The 16,214-nt window shown below is 43.3% G+C and overlaps 1 protein-coding gene across 3 annotated transcripts in view; it reads left to right on the plus strand.

Annotated features, from left to right (window-relative positions):
• SCAPER (S-phase cyclin A associated protein in the ER) overlaps nucleotides 1-16,214 on the plus strand; it is a 389,138-nt gene that overhangs the window by 345,769 nt on the left and 27,155 nt on the right. For all 3 annotated transcript variants that reach the window (XM_040257316.1, XM_040257318.1, XM_040257317.1), the window contains exons 28-29: nucleotides 8,256-8,493; nucleotides 14,068-14,217. In XM_040257316.1, coding sequence (XP_040113250.1) covers nucleotides 8,256-8,493; nucleotides 14,068-14,217 — 388 coding nt within the window. The remainder of the gene's footprint in view (nucleotides 1-8,255; nucleotides 8,494-14,067; nucleotides 14,218-16,214) is intronic.

Genomic DNA, 16,214 nt, shown 5'->3' on the forward strand with positions numbered 1-16,214 from the left:
CCATACATGACCACTGGAAAAACCATAGCCTTGACTAGATGGACCTTTGTTGGCAAAGTAATGTCTCTGCTTTTGAATATACTATCTAGGTTGGTCATAACTTTCCTTCCAAGGAGTAAGTGTCTTTTAATTTCATGGCTGCAGTCACCATCTGCAGTGATTTTGGAGCCACCCAAAATAAAGTCTGACACTGTTTCCACTATTTCCCCATCTATTTCCCGTGAAGTGATGGGACCGGATGCCATGATCTTCGTTTTCTGAATGTTGAGCTTTAAGCCAACTTTTTCACTCTCCTCTTTCACTTTCATCAAGAGGCTTTTTAGTTCCTCCTCGCTTTCTGCCATAAGGGTCGTGTCATCTGCATATCTGAGGTTATTGATATTTCTGCTGGCAATCTTGATTCCAGCTTGTGCTTCTTCCAGCCCAGCATTTCTCATGATGTACTCTGCATAGAAGTTAAATAAGCAGGGTGACAATATACAGCCTTGACGTACTCCTTTTCCTCTTTGGAACCAGTCTGTTGTTCCATGTCCAGTTCTAACTGTTCCTTCCTGACCTGCATATAGGTTTCTCAAGAGGCAGGTCTTGATTTTAGCCTAGTGAGGCTTATTTTGGATTTTTGATTCCCAGAATTTTAAGAGAATAGATTTGCTTTGTTTTTCAACAACTGCTTGCATGCATACCTGCTCAGTCGCTCAGTCTTGTCTAGCTGGACTCCATGGATTGTAGCCCACCAGGCTCCTCTGTCCATGGAATATTCCAGGCAAAAATGCTGGAGTGGGTTGCCATTTCCTACTCCGTGGGATCTTCCCGACCCAGGAATCAAGCTCACATCTCCTGTATTGGCAGGCAGATTCTTTACCACTGCGCCGCCTGGGAAGCCCTTTGAACAGCTAGTTTGTGATCATTTATTCCAGCAGCGATAGGAAACTGATGCATATACCTGCCTACTTGTTCTTCAGTCACCAAGTCGTGTCCAACTCTTTGCGACCCTATGGACTGCTGCATGCCAGGCTTCCTTGTCCTCTACTCTTTCCCAGAGTTTGCTTAAATTCATGTCCATTGAGTCAGTGATGCTATCTTACCATCTTATCCGCTGTCACCCTCTTCTCCTTTTGCCCTCAATCTTTCCCAGCATCAGGGTCTCTACCAGTGAGTCAGCTTGTCGCATCAGGTGGCCAAAGTATTGGAGCTTCAGCTTCAGCATTAGTCCTTCCAGTGAGTATTCAGGGTTGATTTCCTTTAGGATTGACTGGTTTGATCTCTATGCTGTCCAAGGGACTCTCAAGAGTCTTCTTAAGCACCATAGTTCAAGAGCATCACTTCTTTGGTGCTGGGCCTTCTTTATGGTCCAACTCTCATATCTGTATGTGACTACTGGAAAAACCATAGCTTTGACTATTTAGACCTTTGTCAACAAAGTCATGTCTTTGTTTTTTAATATGCTGTCTAGGTTTGTCATAGCTTTCCTTCCAAGGGTGGCTCCGAGGTGAAAAAGTCTGCCTGCAATGTGGGAGACCTGGGTTCAATCCCTGGGTCGGGAAGGTCTGCTGGAGAAGGAAATGGCAACCCACTGCAGTATTCTTGACTGGAGAATCCCATGGATGGAGGAGCCTGGTGGGCTGCAGTCCATGGCGTTGCAAAGTAGGACATGACTGAGCGACTTCACTTTCTTCACGTCACTTTCCATCCAAGGAGCAAGCATCTTTCGATTTCATATCTTCAGTCACCATCCACAGTGATTTTGGAGTTCAAGAAAATAAAATCTGTCACTGTTTCCACTGTTTCCCCTTCTATTTTCTATGAAGTAATCAGACTGGGTGCTATGATCTTATTTTTCTGAATGCTGTGTTTTAAGCCAGCTTTTTCACTCTTCTCTTTCCCCTTCATCAAGAGGCTTTTTCACTCCTCTTCACTTTCTGCCATTTGAGTGATATCATCTGTATATTTGAGTATGTTGATATTTCTCCTGGCAATCTTGATTCCAGCTTGTGAGTCATCCAGCCTGGTGTTTCGCATGATGTTCTCTGCATATAAGCTAAAAATAAGCAGAGTGACAATATACAGCCTTGACATATTCCTTTCCCAATTTTGAACCAGTCAGTTCTTCCATATAAGGTTCTAACTTTCTTGACCTGCATACATGCTTCACAGGAGTCAGATAAGATGATCTTGTATTCCCATCTCTTTAAGAATTTTCCGCAGTTTGTTGTGATCTATACAAAGGCTTTTGTGTAGTCAGTGAAGCAGAAGTAGATGTTTTCTGGAATTCCTTTGCTTTCTCTATGATCCAAAGGATGTTAGCAATTTGCTCTCTTTCTTCTGCCTTTCCTAAACCCAGCTTGTACATCTAGAAGTTCTTAGTTCATATACTGCTTAAGCCTAGTTTGAAGTATTTTGAACATAACCTTGTTAGCATATAAAATGAGCACAGTTGTATGGTAGTTTGAGCATTCTTTGGCGTTGCCTTTCCTTGGGATTGGAATGAAAACTGACCTTTTCCAGTTCTGTGGCCACTGCTGAGTTTTCCAAATTTGCTGACATATTGAGTGACATAGGGGATAGTATGAAAAGGCCCCTATTAGACTATAACTTTCTGTAAGGCAAGGGCCTGGTCTTCCTGGACTTTGCATCACAGGTGGTCATTGTTCCTGGAGCACAGGTACTTTGGCTTTTTAAGCAAAGAGTATATGACAGATAATCATGTCCCTTTTGCTCACCACAGAGTCTGATGAATGATGATATTCCTGGATACAGGTCCACTTTCTCAGACTATTCCAGTACATAAGAGCCCACAGCTGGAATACCTCTCTAAGAAATAATTCACTTCCCTTTGAACAGTGAAGTTCACATTCATCATTGGGCAGGACAATGACTTAACTCCATCCACCCCAAGCCCTATGCAAACCTTTGGGCAAAGTGTTCTGGGTTCAGAGACTAAAATGGGAGGTTCTAACAAGATACCTCTGGAGAAGGCAATGGCATCCACTCCAGTACTCTTGCCTGGAAAATCCCATGGACGGAGGAGCCTGGTGGGCTGCAGTCCATGGGGTCACTAGGAGTTGGATACGACTGAGCGACTTCAGTTTCACTTTTCACTTTCATGCATTGGAGAAGGAAATGGCAACCCACTCCAGTATTCTTGCCTGGAGAATCCCAGGGACGGGGGAGCCTGGTGAGCTGCCGTCTGTCTGTGGGGTCGCACAGAGTCGGACATGACTGAAGCGACTTAGCAGCAGCAGCAACAAGATACCTCAGGGATTCTAGATCTAAAGAAGGGAGCAAAGGCCAAATCTCAGAAGCTCAGAGAGCTGTCTAGAAGATCACCAACACTGAAGGGCATCAGGGTGGTTGTTACCAAACCAGAAATCTGAGACCAGGGATATAAGAACCAAGATACCAGCATTCCAAGAACAAGTGAGGAAGAGGGGGTTATAGTGCCTGAAACTCTCACAGCTGCCTTTTTGGGCCAAATAGGAACTAATACATAGTGGTTTAAAATCTCAAAGATGGAATGGATGGCACTTGATTCATACCCACACAAATTGCTGCTTTTTTTTTTTGCCTAGCTATACTCTCCTTTAAAGCAAAGTAGGGTTTTCAAGAACTGTGCAGGAGTACTGATGGCCCAGTTATAGTTTTTCCTAATTGAATGTAACTTTTAATGAACAGAAATGAATATACCTAATTTTAGAGACCAAACAAAAACACTTTAAAATCCAGTAAAATTGAGAAGATCTTAGGTTGTAACATATAAAATTTCAGATCTGATTTTTCATATCTTCCATGTATTTTGAAAAGAAAACTTTATAACCTGAGCCTGATATGAATAAGGCCTTTTACTTTTTTATTATAAACATTTAGGCTTAAAGTGATTATAACTGACATTTAAGACCAACAGGAGCCAGTGGCCTGTTCATGGACAAATTATCTGTATTTCAGACTAAATCAAAAGTAAACATTCTCTAAAGTCCTTTCAGGTCCACATTTGTCCTGTGGAAGTCAAATGAAGTCAACAAGCCCTCTCTCTCCCCTCCAGTCTGTGTATTCTATAGTCTCACTTTGAAATGAATCATCCTTTCCACAAAGCAATATTATATACATTTTGAACCATTTCCACATCTGAGTTCTTGAATGCTAATTTAATTGATTTTTCTGAATCAGCATTTTTATTTCATCAGAAGAATATTGGAAAAGATCCTAAGCTATGCTGTTTTATAGTTTCATGTTTTGCTAATAGCTGGGGGGTCGGGGTGGGGTGGGGAAGGGGTGGAGAGAAGAGAAACTACTATGATCTTCACTTGCTGCCTTTTTAAAAAATGTGTTCTTTTGAAGAAATAGTAGCAGTGAAGTCATGTTATTTCATAAATGCTTGCAAAGATTAACTGTTACAAAGTATTCTAAATGATAATGCCATATCCCTGAATATCTGCATTTGAATATGATGCTAATCAGGTTAAAAACAGCAGAGGCAGTAAGAGAGAGGTCACCATGCTGAATCACAGAGCAAATCGCAGAAAAACTCTTGTCACCAGCCATGATGTCACTCAGCTCCAAGCTTCTGAAAGCCTATTAGAAATTAACTTTAGGGAGAAATGTCTTCTGACTTGTCATTGGTTCTAAAAGGCATTGGTTAAACAAACACAGACCCCTTTTTGGAATCTATATAATAAACTCAGGCACATTAATCTCCACTTGGAGAGATTAATCTCTACTCAGTCTTTAGTCAGGGTCTGACCCCTGACTCTTAGGGCTAGAATGGAAGGAAGGGCAAACTGAACTGACATTAGCTAACAGTCTGCGTAAAGGTTCAAATATATCTCCAAGCAAATAACTAACATTTCTTAGCTTTCCGTTTTTATTGAGTCCCATAGACAGAAAGTGTCCCTCTATGATGATACAGAATTACATTACAATCTGTGTAATTTGTTTAACAGTGTTCAGTTTATCCCAAGATTTTATTTAAGAGAAGACATGGAGATAAAAGAAGAGGTCACCTATTTGGCCTAGATGTTTTGGTGTTTGGACAAAGTACCACCTTTAAAGGGTCAGAATTTTTGGTGGTACCCCTGCCTTTGCCACTGACAAATATTTATGACTTCAAACATCTCACTGAATCTCTGAGGGTCTCAATTGTGTCATGCGTGCAATCAGGAGAACCATACATTCTCCAACTATGAAGAACTAGGAATGAGGCAAGGTGGAAGGTGTGAGTGTAGTTAGCAGGCCCTGCCATGCAGATGAGATGGTAGTATTTCATAAGAGCTGCTTTCTTGAGAAGAGACAAGTGTCGGAGTCATGCCACGTTCTTAGCAATACCAGAAATAGTGCACATTCAGGAAGTGCTTACTATGGTTATGAATAAAACTCTGATGAAACTAGCAAATCAGAATGAATAAAATAATCCCTTTAGGGATAAGTTATAGATTAGAAAACAAGACAAGATACTAGAAACTTGCCAGCCAGCCCTTTCAAATTTGTGGTTACTTGGTGGCAATTCTTCTGTGCTTCTGGGCAAGTGTACGAGATAAGCGTAGATCTTCACATGCTAGTAAAGTAATGCTCAAAATTCTCCAAGCCAGGCTTCAGCAATACGTGAACCGTGAACTTCCTGATGTTCAAGCTGGTTTTAGAAAAGGCAGAGGAACCAGAGATCAAATTGCCAACATCCACTGGATCATGGAAAAAGCAAGAGAGTTCCAGAAAAACATCTATTTCTGCTTTATTGACTATGCCAAAGCCTTTGACTGTGTGGATCACAATAAACTGTGGAAAATTCTGAAAGAGATGGGAATACCAGACCACCTGACCTGCCTCTTAAGAAATCTGTATGCAGGTCAGGAAGCAGCAGTTAGAACTGGACATGGAACAACAGACAGATTCCAAATAGGAAAAGGAGTATGTCAAGGCTGTATATTGTCACCCTGCTTATTTAACTTCTATGCAGAGTACACCATGAGAAACACTGGACTAGAAGAAACACAAGCTGGAATCAAGATTGCTGGGAGAAATATCGATAACCTCAGATATGCAGATGACACCACCCTTGTGGCAGAAAGTAAAGAGGAACTAAAAAGCCTCTTGATGAAAGTGAAAGTGGAGAGTGAAAAAGTTGGCTTAAAGCTCAACATTCAGAAAACTAAGATCATGGCATCCGGTCCCATCACTTCATGGGAAATAGATGGGGAAACAGTGGAAACAGTGTCAGACTTTATTTTGGGGGGCTCCAAAATCACTGCAGTTGGTGATTGCAGCCATGAAATTAAAAGACACTTACTCCTTGGAAGGAAAGTTATGACCAACCTAGATAGCATATTCAAAAGCAGAGACATTACTTTGCCGACTAAGGTCCGTCTAGTCAAGGCTATGGTTTTTCCAGTGGTCATGTATGAATGTGAGAGTTGGACTGTGAAGAAAGCTGAGCACCGAAGAATTGATGCTTTTGAATTGTGGTGTTGGAGAAGCCTCTTGAGAGTCTGTTGGACTGCAAGGAGATCCAACCAGTCCATTCTGAAGGAGATCAGCCCTGGGTGTTCTTTGGAAGGAATGATGCTAAAGCTGAAACTCTAGTACTTTGGCCACCTCATGTGAAGAGTTGATCGTTGGAGAAGACTTTGATGCTGGGAGGGATTGGGGGCAGGAGGAGAAGGGGACGACAGAGGATGAGATGGCTGGATGGCATCACTGACTTGATGGACGTGAATCTGAGTGAACTCCAGGAGTTGGTGATGGACAGGGAGGCCTGGCGTGCTGCGATTCATGGGGTCGCAAAGAGTCGGACACGACCGAGTGACTGAACTGAACTGAACTCAGTGCCTCACTCCCCTTCTAGATTCCTGTTGAAAGGAACAATAGCAGTAGAAAAGGGAAGGTCAGGAGGAACCTGAGTTAGTGTTGAAAGTAGGGGAGGTTGAGGACAATGAGTCTGTCAACCTGTGACAGAAACGTAAAGACGTGTTGTCCCATGAAGGAAGGTGACTGACCCACTTGGAACAACACTGAGAGACCTGAGCATTTGTGCAGTAGACCTAGCATTTGTGGGTAGAACACATGGCTGCCGCAGCTACCGACCTTCCCTCTCCAATTCAGACCCTGGGAGAAAAAGTGAGGCCTTCTTTCCAGGCATTTCAGCGCAAAAATCTCCCTCCGTTCCATCAGCTCTGACAGTGATGCATGCTATCCCCAAACCTTGCTGAACCATCAGAGAAATAGAATGTCTCCCTTATCTTAGACCTATTCACCCTTGAGCCAGAGCGAATAGGAAGGGGGCCCCACCTGAAGCATGCTGGCTGTGAGAAGGGGAGAGAAACCTGGATGTGGTTTCTAGGGGGAAAGGGGGTGAATGGATGCTTGCCAGACGCACTTACTTATTAAACTGTAGGCTCGTGGTCACTAGATAGTTCATGTATACCTGAGCTCAAGAGTGAGACAAATTTAACAAACCCTCACCGATGAAATGGACATGAACTTGGGCAAACTCCAGGAGACGGTGAGGGACGGGGAGGCCTGGTGTGCTGCAGTCCGTGGGATCACAAAGAGTCAGGCACGACTTGGCGACTGAACAACACCACTTCCCACTGACTTGAGGAATCGTTTGCCACTGCCGCTGCTTCTTGCTTATCCAGAGCATTGCCTGCCATTGTTGCTAAGCTGACTCCAAGGTGGTTTGTATAAAGCTAATCCAGCACCAGCTTGTTCCTGGGAATCTGGCCCCTGCAACCTGTCCTTCCAGTGCTCCTTGATGACAGAATTGTGCCTTCAAAAGCAGCTGAAGTGTCTCCGTGTCACAGTATACCAGCACACTGCTGGGTTTTTGAGGCCTCATGCTTTCCTGATAACTGCTTCCCCTGAGAAGACTGCCTTGTGTATCCAAAAAGCAAGCCATGGTGTTCCTGACTTCCGAGTCTCAGCACCTCTCATGGACTCTGTCCAGTTCCTGCAGACCTGGAGTCTAAACACAGTGGGGCTGCCCAGACTGCAAAGGGCCCAGGGGCGATAGCGGCCTCAGCACTGGCCGCAGCGTGCTCCCTTGCCACTGGCGCAGCAGCCCGGCCTCCCAGCTGGAGAAAAGGGCAGGCCACAGTGCACCAGGGTGGGGAAGGGCTGCCTTTATTCCTTGAGGTTTCTTGTTACCTCCCTACACCACTCACATGGTTTGCTTTTAACGGTCTGCTTGTCTTGTTCCATTTGACCTGTAAAAATGCTAACATCCTTTAAGTAGATCTCTCTTAAAGAGTTGAATGTTTCTTTGTCAGGTCGTACAGCATATTTGACGATAATCGCCAGGATCCCACAGGGCTGGCAGCTGCTCTTCAGGCCACAGACCTGGCTGGAGTTCTGCACATGCTGTACTGCGTCCTCTTCCACGGCACGATCTCGGACCCCAGCACTGCCAGTCCCAAGGAGAGCTACGCTCAGAGCACAGTCCAAGTGGCCATCCAGAGTTTGCGTTTCTTCAACAGCTTCGCAGCTCTTGATCTGCCTGCTTTCCAGGTACCAAGAGTTGGTTAACCAACCGAAAGTTAATAATTTCATGTGGATATGATGAGGGTTCTTCTCCTGGAGTGGAGTGTCAGGAATAAGCTACAATAACGGGAATTACAGTACATGCTATTTATTAAGCTACTATATTCTGGGAACTGTATTAAGTGCTCTGCATATGCTTTCTTATTTATTCTCATGACTACCCTCCAAAATATTATTATACCCATTTTACAGATGGGAAAACTGGCAGTTAAGTAATTTCCCAGGGTTGCATATAGCTGAGCCAGGACTGGTACCCATGGTTATATGAACCCAAGCCTATGCCACTCTGCTACATACAAATCTTCTGTCTTGATTTCTTTAGAAAAACCATTATCATCCTATAAACATTTAAATATTAAGAAAAGTATTGGTTTCTTATATAAACAGAACCAAAATTAGATAAATTGTTCTGATTGATGAGTTTCTATGGATGATTTAACTGACTGGTGTCCAGTGTAAAGTGCATATGTAGTTAAATGTGCAAACCCCTATAAATTAAGTTTTTATAGCTAAAGAAAGAAAAATTGCTTTGTGCTATAACACCAGACTGTCAGCTTAGAAACAGATTTTTTTTCGTGTAAGAAATTTAATTTTCAAAAACACTGAACCTTTGGAACAGAGCAAGCCCCAAGGAGTAGACTTTCTCTTTCAGTTTATTAACTGTCAAGTGATTTCATTAAAAAAGGAACAAACTTGGCAGATGATGAACCCATAATTTAGATGAATTGCTTTGCTTAAAGGGAAAAAGGTTACAGAGATACAAACGTATGAAAAGTGTGGGCTTTGGCCATGGCAAAATGGAAGAAACACTTCTATTTTGTAGCTAGTGACAAATGTGTGATTCTTGTTCTCTTGACAGCTGGAAATTATAAGTCAATTGTACCACTGGATTCAGTATCTTCCAACTTTGTAGAGTTAGTTTATCCCTCCCAAGATCAGAAGTCTCTTCCTTGGGGTTAATGCTTTTCAGTTTTCAAAGCATTTAAACTAGCCTGAGGTGGTAACTACACAATCCGTAAAGTTCCGAGAGGTTACAGCGGCACCTTTAACAAGAGAAAATGCCAGTGGCTCTGGCCTCTGGGTTGAACATAACATTTGTGTTTTATGAAGACGCAACCCCACTCTGTTGTATCTGGAAACAACTTGGAAATCAAGATGTGCTGATTTTATGTCCTCAGCCTATGGAGACCAACAGGCTACCCGTCGGCTAGATCCAACTAGAGTGATTTCTTTTGTTACCAGGGATTGTGAAAAGCAAATAACAAATAAAAAGTATTCCTCAGTTCTGGTTTTGTGGGTCTTCTGACCAGGATTTATATTGCTGCAGGGGCCTCCACTTCATACACGAGCGTTTCCATTAAGCAGGCCATTCCATCAGTCTCTCTGCGTGTCAGGGAGCCCCAGGTCCCTGCCCCTCCCGCACGCCTCCGTGAGCTCACAGCCTGTGCAGCCTCACTCAGAAGGAGAACCACACAACTCCCAGCTCTGCTCCCTCGGGGCCTTTAGGCACAGTGGCCAATAATGTGAGAAAAATAAAAAATCCATTTCTGGAGCTCTTCATGCCAAACTAAGATAAAAACCAAGATTTCTCCTCTCCAGCTCCTTGCCTCATTGAGCCCAAAATATACCCCCTACTTGAACTACGTTTGCTTCAACCTCAGGAAAGGTACCAAGGTGACTCAGGAGTGTTCCAGCCATTCTCAGAGTGAAATGCCCGCCTCCTGAGTGGAATATCTTTTCTTGGCTGGTACGCAACAGTTCTTGTGCTTCTTTCTCCTCTGTCCTTCCTGTTACTCTGTATTTCTCTTAATCCTTCCCTGCTGTATCTTCTTTTCTTGGTCTCTTTCCTGACTCCCCTGTCTTCTTTTATTTTAGTCAATTTTGCCGTCACTACTTCTCATTCTCTCCCCAGACACCGTTTCCAGGTTCCCTTTTCCCCTTAACCATAGGCCTGGAAAGCCTACAGGGCCTTTCCTCTTGGCTGCCGTCCTTTTGGTACTCAGAGTCCAGCACGTGTTTTTCTCTTACTCTCAGACATCAGGATGTGCAGGGACCCAGATGCCTGGAATTGCTAGCCTCAGGGCCTTTAATACATCTACCAGTGATCACCTTATTGCTCCAGTTACTTTTATCCATTTAAAAACAAACTTAGTAGGGTAAACAGCAACCATTTTATCACGATCATAGGTTCTGTGGGTCCGCAATTCCAACAGGGCTTTTAACAGTGGGAGTGGCTTGTCACTACCCCACGATGTAGGGCTTCCACTGAGGGGCTCGAATCCTGGGGTGGAAAGTGTGGAGAGGAGGAGCAGGTGGACTCAGATAGCTGGGAACTGAAATTAGCTGGAGGCTCCTTCACTCTCATGTTTTATGCCCAGGAATCCTCAAAGACCAGGTTCACCAGGACTACTGGCTGTAGACTCTGCATATGGCTTCTCTACGTGGCTTGGGCTTCTCAGAACATCATTGTGTCTGTGTTCTCAGTAGGAGTGTCCTGAGAGGAAACTTCTGGAAAACATGTGCTCCCCAAGGACCAGACAGAAGCTGGATGGCTTTTTATGACCTGGCCTCTGAAGTGGTACAGTTATATATCAGCCATACTCTATTGGTTACAGCTTTCCAGATTCAAGAGAAGACATAGTTCCCTTCTCTCAAAGGGAGGACTGGCAAAGATTTATAGTTGTTTTCTTAACCAACCACTGTAGTCTGTTTAGCATGCTAAAGCAAAAACATCTTTCCACACAGACATTATTGATGTAGACAGACATCTGATCAAGCATGCAGTGCTCAAGTAAATGTGATACAAATATACAATATTTGCATTGTAAAGCGATGGGTGAGTTTGGGAGAAAAGTATTTTTATGATAGATATGGTCAGAGAAGCTCATATTCTAGTTCATTAAAAGAACTTATTGTCAAAAGTGAGATTTTAGGGACTATGTTTATAATAAGCACAGGATCACTTCTCAGCCTTTTGGCTAAGATCAAGTGTAACAAACACAGAAAAAGAGATTTTAGATACAATATGGGTCTGACCTCAGAAAAAATCTGGGAGACAATTTATGAACTGCCCGGAAGGATCAAAGGAACTGAAGAAAACTGAAATGAGATCCGTGGTCCGACCCTCTGAAAAGTTAGACAAGACAATGTGAGACATGTCAACATGTTGAGTCCCAGTGCATCACAGCAGTGCGTCTCTTGTAGAGCTGTTACAGAGAAGCATCCTCATCAAGACCTCTGGGTCTGGAGTCAGACTGACCTGACTTTCAGCCATCCTGCTACCAAGTTGTATGACCTTAGACAAGTCATATGAGTCCTTAAACTTCAGTTTCTTATTTCTAAAATAGAGATTAAAAACACTTACCTCACAAGCCTAAGGATTAAATGAGACTACATAAAGGCACTGTGCTAGCTAGCTTGCTCTTTGGAAGGAAAGCTGTGACAAACCTAGACAGCATATTAATAAGCAGAGACATCACTTTGCTGACAAAGGTCCGTATAGTCAAAGCTATGTTTTTTCAGTAGTCATGTATGGATGTAAGTTGTTGTTCAGTTGCTCAGTTGTGTCCAACTCTGCAACCCCAAGGACTACAGCACGCCAGGCTTCCCTGTCCTTCACCATCTCCCAGAGTTTGCTCAAACTCATGTCCATTGAGTCAGTGATGCCATCCAAACATCTCGTCCTCTGTCCTCCCCTTCTCCTCCCATCTTCAGTCTTTCCCAGAATCAGGTCTTTTCCTATGAATCAGTTCTTCGCATCAGGTGGCCAAAGTATTGGAGCTTCAGCTTCAGCATCAGTCCTTCCAATGAATATTCAGGGTTGATTTCTTTTAGGATTGACTGATTTGATCTCCTTGCAGTCCAAGGGACTCTCAAGAGTCTTCTCCAACACCACAGTTCAAAAGCATCAATTCTTTGGTGCTCAGCCTTTTTTATGGTCCAGGTCTTATATCCATAAAGGACTACTGGCAAAACCATAGCTTTGTCAACACAGACCTTTGTCAGCATAGTAATATGAGAGCTGTTGCATAGCGGTAACAAAAGGTTATCCATTAGAATATTTTCTTAACTGGTTCCATTTCATTGTATACTAATAAGGCTGTCAAAATATTTTTCTCCCTTCTGCAAAGACTTCTGTTTCACTCTGAATTCATATTGGCACAGATGGCCTTGAGATCCCGGATATTGTATATTGCATACTCTTTGACAGTTTTTACAATTGAAGGTGGTCTAAAGAAACAAATCAATGTACTGACTTGGCAATTAATTCTGGCTAAAAAGGAAATATGGTTTCCTTGAAAAATTGGTTTAATTTTTATATTCAAACTTGCATGCCCCTTGACCTGCTCTTATCAGTAAAGGTTAAACAGAGGGCACTGGGTCACAGCAAGCTGGACACAACTAATTAAATAAGGGCTGAGCTGAGAAGGTGTCACTCCTTGATTTAAAGGATCAGGGCCCTCCTGAAGTCTCTTTGGGGCTTGAAAAACATTTTGTCTCAGTGCAATGAAACTGAGGCAGAAGGCACTCTTAAAATTTAGCAGTAATTTTGTTTCAACAGTATTAATTTAAAAGACTGTGTTTCACAACACTGTTAGGCAGAGTGAATTCATTGAAACTTCCAAGCTGCAACGTATCTGACCTGGTTCAAACCAGCCAAGACCTCCAATCAAGAGATGAGTTTAAAACGCTGCCATATCCCACAGGCCAGCAGTGGTGCTTCATTCCAGTGTGGGCTGCGAGTGTATTCTGTGGGCTTCGCCTCTCCCCTTTGCCCTCCTGTCGCTCTGTCTGTTTGACATGTTTATTAAATAGAAGCTTCAGGCTGCACAGACAGACTCAGGCTCTCCTCCTGCGTTGCCCACCACGGGCAGCCCCTTGCCTGTCTTGAGAAAGGATCCCAGAAGCCTTGTAACCAAGGGGGCTTCATTGTTTGTTTTTTTGGGGGGAGGTGTTTGTTGGGGATTGTTTACATTCTTTTGGGAGCTGTGGAGCTATTTGAATAACAACTAGCTATTTGAATAACAACTAGTTATGTATATCTATTTTGTTTTTGAATTTAAGTAAATAATTAGAATTATATTTTAATCCCTGTATATAGGGAAATATTTTTCTCCTTCAAAAAAAAAAAGTATTGGAAGTTAGCTAAATGGTAGATTTGCAGGTGAATTTTAATATCTTTAAATTTTTCCAAGTTTTCTACAGTGAGACTGTTTGTGCAATGAGAAAAAAATACCTCATTAAAAATGGGATAAATACTCATGCTTTGGGTGAATAACACGTTGATCCACATAGTTACAGGCATCTTGTCTGCTGTGCTCTATTTTCTTTCTCTTTTTTTTCAGGTTAAGTGTTACATTTATTATGGTCACTTATTAAAGCAAGAATCCTTGAACTGAGCTGTTAAGCACTGTGCTTTCGAAATTTCATGTGCTTTCCTGGCAGCGTGGCACAGAGTGCACAGGACCCAGGCTTGCTTTGTGATTTGCAGCCCTGGCTCTCCCTGGCTGCAGAGTTCTAACTGCTCCTTGTCTTTGTCAGTCTATCGTAGGGGCAGAGGGCTTGTCCCTCGCGTTCCGGCACATCGCCAGCTCCCTGCTGGGCCACTGCAGCCACGTCTCCTGTGAAAGCCTCCTTCATGAGGTCATCGTCTGTGTGGGCTACTTCACTGTCAACCACCCAGATAACCAGGTAAGGGGCCCAGGAACGTTCCTCAGACTTCCCCAGCCCTGAGAGTGTGAGGTATTGGAGTGAGAAAAGGCAGGCGAGCCTGCTGGAACCCATCTGTTCTGTGTGAGGCTTTTGAGGTAGGCTCCAGGGATATGTCTCTGGCTTCTCCTCTCTAGAAAGACGTGATCAGCCCTAGATCAGCACGAGGACCTCCTCTTAGAGCTATAAAAATAAAATATTTTTCATCAAATATTCTTGTTAAACCACAGAGAAGTATCTCCTCCCTTATCATGTAGATTCTGATGCTTTATTCATTTTGTTTTTTTGTTTGGATGAAATAGATAACATCTTTCAACTTGCATCACTTTGCAAATAGCATCAGAATCCGTTGCTTTATGAAACTGCTCTTGGTCTTTGGCTTCTGCCGAGGTGCTTAAGAGGGTGCCAGATGGTGTTGGAGGGGAGCCTGAGAAGGCAGGGTTTGGGCCTTACCCCCTTGAATCACCCAGAATACTTTTGCTTTTAACTGTTTTACTTGGTTTCTGAGCAAGATTTCATTTGTAAATAGGGTTCTATTGCCTTAAAATGTTGGGAAATCTGTTTTACAGATTTTATTTTAAAAATAACAATAATAAAATACTTTATTTCTCCTTATTTTAAAAAACAGAGTTATGACATAACATATCAGATTGTAATTCCTGACAACCTAATTTATCTAAAGCCTCCTACTCAGCAACTCTAATTGTGTGGATTATATCTGAGAAAAAGGCCAGCAAACAACCCTCACTCCAAGTTTCCTAATTTTTTTATTTTAGGCAACTCTGTAATATATGTGCTTACTAGTTTATTAGCCTGCAGTAGTCTAGACGAGGAGAAGGCAATGGCACCCTACTCCAGTACTCTTGCCTGGAAAATCCCATGGATGGAGGAGCCTGTGTAGGCTGCAGTCCACTGGGTCGCTAGGAGTCAGACATGACTGAGCGACTTCACTTTCACTTTTCATTTTCATGCATTGGAGAAGGAAATGGCAACCCACTCCAGTGTTCTTGCTTGGAGAATCCCAGGGATTGGGGAACCTGGAGGGCTACCATCTATGGGGTCACACAGAGTCAGACCCGACTGAAACGACTTAGCAGGAGCAACAGTAATCTAAACCAGAGCAGGAGAAGGACAGGAGATAGTTGTAGTGCCAGAGCCAAATACAAGGTGAGAACCTACACACTAAGCGCTGATGAAACTGCCTATCTGATAAGGAGAAAGAAGAGAAGAAACAAGACAAGCCCAAGAACTTAGCAGGTGTAGCCATCGGGGTTCACAGGGACACTAACCCAGTATTTTATTTGCCCAGATGATTGTTGATGCCCCCAGTGCTGACCCTGAGTGAGCATGGAGGCAAAATCTGTGTTGTATACCTTCCCTCTAAGAAGGTTAAAGAATATTCAGTCCATCCCTGAAAGATTTCCATGATTAAAATACAGGAAATGCAGACCCTTGCCAGAATAAGTGTCATACATAGAAAAATTGCTCTTTGACAGCTCTCGTGGCCCAGAGGGCAGACCTCTCTCCTCTCCCACCATGGGAGCACGCACACAGCACTCTCCCTAGCCAGCACCTCCAGACAGATGATGTGTCCTTTCCACGGACCGGGCCCCTCAGGTGCACGAGGCTCTCACAAGCTACTCAAGGAGGAACATCTCCTGTTATGTTATCTTTTCTTCATGTGTATCCACTTGACCTACTAAACTGCATCTCATTTCCCTTCAGAAGTTTGTCTTTTTGGTTACAAAAGTGTCCTTTCAGTTCAGTTCAGTCACTCAGTCGTGTCCAACTCTTTGTGACCCCATGAATCACAGCACGCCAGGCCTTGTCCATCACAGGACCCCTTGTCCATCACCAACTCCCGGAATTCACTCAAACTCATGTCTGTTGAGTCAGTGATGCCATCCAGCCACCTCATCCTCTGTCGTCCCCTTCTCCTCCTGCCCCCAATCCCTCCCAGCATCAGAGTCTTTTCCAAT

The sequence above is a fragment of the Oryx dammah genome, unplaced genomic scaffold (genome assembly GCF_014754425.2).
Source record: "Oryx dammah isolate SB20612 unplaced genomic scaffold, SCBI_Odam_1.1 HiC_scaffold_16, whole genome shotgun sequence".
Lineage (NCBI taxonomy): Eukaryota > Metazoa > Chordata > Mammalia > Artiodactyla > Bovidae > Oryx > Oryx dammah.